Source organism: Squalius cephalus, assembly GCF_949319135.1.
Source record: "Squalius cephalus genome assembly, chromosome: 18".
Lineage (NCBI taxonomy): Eukaryota > Metazoa > Chordata > Actinopteri > Cypriniformes > Leuciscidae > Squalius > Squalius cephalus.
This window is the reverse complement of record NC_137139.1, coordinates 24,441,077-24,448,425: the sequence shown is the minus strand read 5'-3', so window position 1 is coordinate 24,448,425 and position 7,349 is coordinate 24,441,077. Positions and strand designations below refer to the sequence as shown.

Sequence of the window (7,349 nt, the reverse complement as noted above, 5' to 3'; positions counted from 1 at the left end):
TGGTGTTGTATAAGAGTGATCAAGCCCGTTTGAATGGAGCAGGTCTGCACGAATGCGTCTGATGCTTGTGTAAATACGCATGGATGTTTCAGTTCCATGCAGCTTCTCCGGATCCTGTAGTATAAACACACTGCCGTGGATATACTGTATCACAATATTGAAAAAGTGCTGCTCAGATCGATTCGTCGTCGTCATCATCACGTTATTATAGCCATAGATAGACATAGCCTAGCTGTAGTTTATGAACGCCAGACTATAACCTCATCTGGTCGCATACGGGTTCATTTTGACAACTCTGCTTTAGCTTTAACGGTATCACAGCTCAGCCCACAGAAGATACCTCATCATCACTTTTGTTTGTCGCGTCACCAACTTTCCTGCGCATGCATTCTTTAGAAAAGGGAAACACACATCCCACCATTCATGGACACAGAGCAATAAGCAATTCCTGAAGTGAAGACCTGTAGACCTAATGGGGACAGCGATCTGTTGGACACACGTAGCTGACTAACTCTTATGCAAATGCCAGTATTGTGAGATTAGAATGCAGTAGTTTAAGGACAGTGCTTATACGACACCCTTCATGGAGCTGCACGTTTTCATCCCTTTCAAACCCAGAAAATAACGGCCCTGCCTTTATTACAAGCTACACTTGGGCCTCTCTACACTTTGCATGTTAAACTAGTGTTAGATCTACTTTTCCTCTCCTCTCTAGCTGTCTTTCTCTGTCTTTCCCGATTATGTAGCCCTCTCCCTTCCTACCCCTGATTTTTTTTTTCTTCTTTTTTAAATGTCTTTGTTTTTCTTCCTTCTCCCTGGTTTTAGCAATTTATTTTTGTAATTGTGCATGTTAAAGAGTCACTGAATCGATGGATATGTTAAAAAAGAGAATTCAGCTGCTGAAGCCATGCAAAATGTTTTGAATTGCCCTTAAATAATGAAAGATGTTTTCTGAATGCTTTATATTCTCTCTGCTGTAAAATAATAAAAGGGGAAAAAACTTAAAAAGTTTCCAAGTCATTTTAGTGTCTTTTTAATATAAAGCACTGGGGGCATTACTGCATCTTGAGACAAAACAATAACACTGATGTATTTTCAAATATGCCAGTGCAAGTTGCTTTCAGTTCAAACAGATTAAACATGCATTATAGTCTGGCACTAGGTTTAAACCTTGTCTTCAGGTTGAATTGATTTGTTGGCTCAGTTGGGCCATCTGTAGGCCACTGCAACACACTGCATCCTGTGAGGATGCTATGAGTTTTAGGTCCAAATGATGGCGTTCGTGTTCATTGAATCATGATCATTAGTGAAAGGTCATACAGTAAATTTTAGAATTATTGGTTGTCCTTGGACTTATATTCAGAGTCAGTGATTAAACTAATGGTTAGTTAATGCTTAGTAATTTTGTGTGATCAGGAATTGTGGTCACTTTATGGGAATAATAGCAAATGACTGCTGCTGTGTGTGCATTTGTGCTTGTGCTGAAGAGGCATTTTTTTGCTTTTAATGTTGGCGATAGAACAGGGGACAGTGATTGTGTCGGCAGGGTTTATGGGCCAGGTAACTGCCCTCTGGAATCCAAACACGTGGTTATTGGTCAGGATATAAATTGTCAAGATTCCTTCACCTCACTATAGCGCTGTTTTCTGGACAACAAGAACAATCTGGGTATCACAGAAGGCTGCTCAGGTAAGGAACAAAGGCTTTGTATTTTTTTTACTCTTATATCATTTACATTTAATTCTGTTCTGATTTGCTTGTTTTTGCAAGCTCTACATACTGCTCTACATGTATATGTAATGTATTAAGAGCCCTCTATCCAATTATGATATAATTTTAATGACCCTTATATTTTTTAAATATTAAAAAAAAAAAAAAATTAAATATTTTATTGAACCTTTTAGGGGTTTCCATCATGGGATCATAGATTTAGTTTTTAGATTTAGATTTAATTAAGTGATTTTGTTTTAATACATTTTTATTTAATAAAATTGTATAAACATATACCTAAAAACTAAAAAAATGTTAAACATGAAAGCATAATGTGATCATTTAACACATTTCTTCTTATATATAACCTTTTTGGCATAAAGTGTTCTTTAAAATTTAGTCAAGAACCCCATAGGGTTCTATAGAACTTTTTTTGTAGATATTAATAGCTAATATGATTGTACTATAGTTCTATAAAGTACTCAATTCAAAGGTTTTTTATATGTAATATTGTATTATTGTTTATAATAAGCAATATGTATTGCATTATTAATATGAATATCAACAAATTCTATATTAATACTATTTTTATTTATATTTAATATTATATAATGATTATTATTTATAATAAGCAATATGTCATATCAGTATTTATAAATAATATTGTATTTTCATAATACCGTTTAATAATATTGTTATTTGTTTGTTTATTGCCTTAAAGGGATAGTTCACCCAAAAATTGTAATTCTGTCATCATTTACTCACCCTCAAGTTGCTCCACACCTGTATGAATTTCTTTCTTCTGCTGCACTCAAAGGAAGATGTTTTGAGGAATGTCAGTAACCAGATTGTTATGGGCCCCACCATTCACTCCCATGGTATGGGAAAAAAAAACCTATGGAAGTCAATGATGGGTGAGGAAATGATGACAGAATTTTCCTTTTTGGGCAAACTATCCCTTTAAGGCTAATTCCTTGACTCATGATGATGAGGTTTTTGAGACCCCTCTGTTTTACAGATACAATGAAGAGGACGTTCTGCATGTCTCTCGGTCTGTTGCTGCTGTGTGTCTGGTGGAGTGACACTCAGCCTGTTCACACTGACACTGTCAGAGAGGTGAAGGAACTTCAGTACTGATTTCTCAAGTAGAGTCATTCAGTCCTAAAAATGAGAAATGGCTCATTCATGAGTTTTGTTTGTGGTCTGTTTTGTTTGAACTGCTGTTAGATGATAGAGCTCCTCAGAGCGATGACTCCAGTGACTGAGCAGGAAGGACAGGACACAGAGCTGATGGGCTCTCATGAGGTTCTCTGGCCTAATACTGAAGATTTGGAGAAGAGAGACCTTCCACGTCTAGGAGTATCAATACATAGAGCCTTACCATCAAGAGTCCACAGCAGGTAATCAAACAACCACTGATCTGCTGTTCTCATAAACATAATACAAGTGTGGTTTTTTATACATTTTATATGAATATACTAAAAGTGACAAGTGGTATTTAACACACATCATACAGTAGCTCAGTCTTTGGCTTGTCTTTCTTTTTTTTGTGTGTTCAGTAAGTCCGTAGATGCATCTCGATACCGTTTGTCCTCCCCAGCTAAGTGGATGTCCAGCCTCCAAGGTTGAGGAACAGTTTGGAGGAATTCATCTGTCTCAAAAATGCTTGAAAAGCTATCAGGTTTACACTCGAATCTCATCTGCATGCATGCTCTCTGTATAAAGAACTCATTGTAAGACGAGAAATAAAAGGAGCAGCAAAATGTACAAATGTGAACTCTATATTTCAATTTTAAAAAATGGGAAGAACATTATGGACTCTGGACAAAGAATGGAGGCTTTTTATTATTTTATTTTTGCATTTATTTAGAGTTACATGTTTTAAAACATACAGCTGTGGTCTCTTCTATGGTATTGGCACTGAATCCAAATATTCCAGCATTAAAAGCTGAAGATATGTAGAAAAAAATTCCCAGATATTTTACATGTTAGTGGTTTACATCAGCAACTGTTTTGCGCATTTGTTTGTAACTGTATCCTGTATGATTTTTGTACTGTATTATGTGTGTGCGAGTCCATAAAAGCCCTGTCCCTCTGTTCAGTGTGTCATGAAAGGCTCAAACACAGTATTTCCAGAAGCAGTCTGCATTGCCACCTCTCTTCCTGAACAGTCTCCTGCTTCCCCACAGTCCGCTGGGAGGGATGAGGCGATACGGTTTTTCTAACAGAAACTTAGGAGAAAGATGTTGGTCACATATTTGCATGTAAATGTAAAATAACCAAGATAATGCACATGAACACAGCATTACAGTTTTTACAAGCGAAGAGACTGTTATTTCCTTACCTCTCCTAGAGCCTCTTTAGGAATCTGTCCAGACATTTTGGTACCTGTGAAAGGAACAGCATGAGCATTTGTTTTTCATCTTCTGTAACATTGAAAGCTAGCTTGTGATGAAACGTCTGTGTGAGATGAGTGAGTCTCACTCTCTCTGCTGAGCAGCGGGGGATATCCCACGACTGCTGCCCTCTGCAGGAGATCAGAGAAATCATCTGGGCTGATGACTCCGGCCGACTCCACTGAATCTATAGCAGCAAACAGACAGCAGATTTCAGCAGCCGCAGCCATTTTGCATGTATTGCTATTTGGCACCAGCATTACAAAATTAATTTTACCTTTTTGGGTCACACTTTGTATAAGGTGCCTTAAACTACTACTTGCATCAAAAAAAAAAAAATTGTGTTAAACACTCATTGTGTTCATGATGTGTTGCGAAACACTTGCTGCTCTTGAGGTGGGATACAGGTACGTTTAGGGACAGGTCTGGTGGTATATGTAGGTTTAAGTGTGGGTTAAGAGGTAGTGAAAAGATCAACAGTGTAATTATAGATCAGTTTACAGAAATTAATTACAGCTGTGATTGGATGCAGGTATTTTTTTTAATATAAGCACAATGTAAAACAGGTATCACAATAAGTACTTTGTATCAAATTATTAATATACATATACTATATATATATGTATATATATATATATATATATATATATACACACACACATATAATATAAAGTAAGACCCTAATCTGCTGTGCTTTATATCAGTGCATTTTTTCCAACAAAAGTTTTTTGACTGTTCTGAGAATGTCACATACAGCAGACAAAAATAATGTTAACTGCATTAAATCAAATACAACTAAACATAATAAAATCATACATAGATTATTAAATAGGTCATTAAAAAAGCTAATATATATATAGTTATTGATTTCAAATTCTACACATCCAATCCCTGCATTATTTTGATGTATTTTGCCATAAATGCCATCTTATATAGGCTTACGGTGCCAAATACATACACTCACACACATAGATATATATGGGTCATTGACGAATAAGGTTTTTAAAAGTGTAAAAAAATAGAATGGAGATATAACTATATTTGAAACCATTTTTTTAGTTTACCTAGGTGTTAACAATAAGATTTTGTGGTTTGTACAATCAATTAACACTGTTTTTTGTCATTTTTTCAAGATGGAAAAAATGTCACCAAAAAAAGTCATTCGGTTTAACCACTGATTTGAAAGTTAAAAACTGATTTGACATTGATGTTGAGATAGTATATAGTGTGTACCACAGAAGAAATATTTTAAAAAATGATCACTGATCTCATAAATGTAATCATTTATTGGACTACTCTAAACACTCCAACATATTCAAGTAAAACATTGCACAGGGAAAGGAGAAAAGAGGAAATGTAAAAAAAGAGCCTTATCTGCTTTATATTTGTATTATTGCAGTTCCTTTAGTTATTAAAAACAATATTATTCCATTTAAATATTTACTATATCGGTTTTACCGAATGACCTTTTGACACTTCAAAATCTTTAAAATACCTTTATATGTAGTAAAATATAATTAAAACCTTTTGGATTCAGTAAAAGAGATCAAGTACTACCTTACAAACTTTGGATGTTATATATTTGTTTTTTTATTATTATTAATGCCTTTGGACAAAAAAAATGACCCGTCACGTCATTGACCCATATATAGTCTTTAACATCCATAAGTGTAAAATATGGCCATCTGAAAGTTGTGTGTGAATGCACTCACCAGGGCCGCTGTACGTCCTGTCAGCTGTGTCTGTAACGGGATGTGCTAGCAGACGACTGCAGGACAGCAGGAGGACAGAGCAGGACAGAAGCAGGTTACAGATCATCTCTGCTGCAGGATGAAGGTCTTCCAAGGTCTGCCTTTGGTGAATGGAGTGGATGGATGCTCTCTTATCTTATATACTCCACTCTAATCATAATGAATGCAATGTTTTTATTGAAAGTCTTATTTTAAAATTTGGATCCTGTAGAGTTAATATGTCCATGAATAAATCAGGATGACCGGCGCGGCAGATCCACAGTGGCTTTATCACCTTTGAATCTCATTGGCCTGTTTTACTGAATTTGTAAATTGGGGAACACAGGTGCGCAAATGTCCGTCTATGACCGGGGTGATTTTATGAATATGTCAGCTGTCTTATTTAGCCCATGAGTCTAGCCCTTTCGCATTGAAAAGGATGAAAATATATCTCTTTAAATTCACAATGAAGGTTGGTGAACTGATGCATTGGAAAAAAAAAGATTTTATTGGGAATTCAAGCCACACTGATGCTAATGACACTGTCAATGTCAATGAAGGTAATAAAAAAGCAGCAGGGATATAAACTCCAGACTACCCATCTGCTGAGGAGAGAATGACATTTGTTTATCACCCACTGGCAACATCTTATTAGTGACACACATTTGACATTTACAAAGCGTGGAGTATAATCAGACAGAGCAGACTGTTGAGATGAAGAGCTGTATGTCACTCACAATCTGGCTACACTTGTTGATTCTCATTGGCTTTGATTACGAGATAGATCTTATGAGGAATTTGTTTGAATGAATTGCTCTCAACATTAAACACTATGCAATAACTTTTCAACTGCACAACACACATGATATACTGAAAAAAATATTGCTTAGTATATTTGTCGTTTTCCATTAAAAAATATCTAAACATTCCTAAATTAATAGACACTTACTAGAGAAGCAACATGACTTATGATATTAAGATATAGTCCTGTTTTCTGAAGGAAAAAAAACAAACTATTTTTACCCCCCTGATGTTTTTTTCTTGTTTTAAGCATAAAACTCACTTAATTTCCAGTAAACATGACATAATACCATAAGTAATTTTCTTCTCAAGTAGCCTAAATGCATCTTGATTTATTAATGTTTATATTTAAAGTGGAACACGAGATAAAAGAAAATAAACATTGTGGAGAAGATAAACCACAAGGATTATCTTGAATAGTTTGCCTACATTTTGCAATATATACTATATTAATACAATGCACAAAACATCATTATATCTTGTTTCTGTTTGTTGAACAGCAGATGTGTCAAAAGGAAGAGACGAGGAAACTTTCTGTGCAGTTTGTAAAATCAATACATATTTCAGATCTAAGTGTATTTTAAAAGGTGAATAGGGCATCAAAGTTTTATTTTTTTCATTTATATTTATATTTACATTTATATTTTTTATTTTTATTATTTGATGTGATTGGATGAACCTGTGTGATGTAAGGGAGGGAGGGAGCGTCCAG

General features: G+C 35.1%; 2 protein-coding genes across 2 annotated transcripts; one reads left to right on the top strand and one right to left on the bottom strand.

Annotated features, from left to right (window-relative positions):
- Positions 1-1,463: 1,463 nt before the first annotated feature.
- On the top strand, positions 1,464-3,465 carry LOC307145801 (uncharacterized protein). Its single transcript, XM_079849368.1, has 4 exons — positions 1,464-1,689; positions 2,729-2,826; positions 2,938-3,110; positions 3,270-3,465. Exons 2-4 carry the CDS (start codon positions 2,734-2,736, stop codon positions 3,337-3,339), a joined length of 336 nt encoding a protein of 111 aa, XP_079705494.1. The 5' UTR covers positions 1,464-1,689; positions 2,729-2,733; the 3' UTR covers positions 3,340-3,465.
- An 84-nt stretch (positions 3,466-3,549) lies between these two features.
- uts2a (urotensin 2, alpha) lies at positions 3,550-6,078 on the bottom strand. The gene is made up of 4 exons (XM_079849367.1): positions 5,819-6,078; positions 4,195-4,293; positions 4,055-4,098; positions 3,550-3,941 (listed from the first exon to the last, which is right to left on the bottom strand). The coding sequence occupies exons 1-4, from the start codon at positions 5,922-5,924 to the stop codon at positions 3,828-3,830; spliced, it is 363 nt and encodes a 120-aa protein (XP_079705493.1). The 5' UTR covers positions 5,925-6,078; the 3' UTR covers positions 3,550-3,827.
- Positions 6,079-7,349: the final 1,271 nt, after the last annotated feature.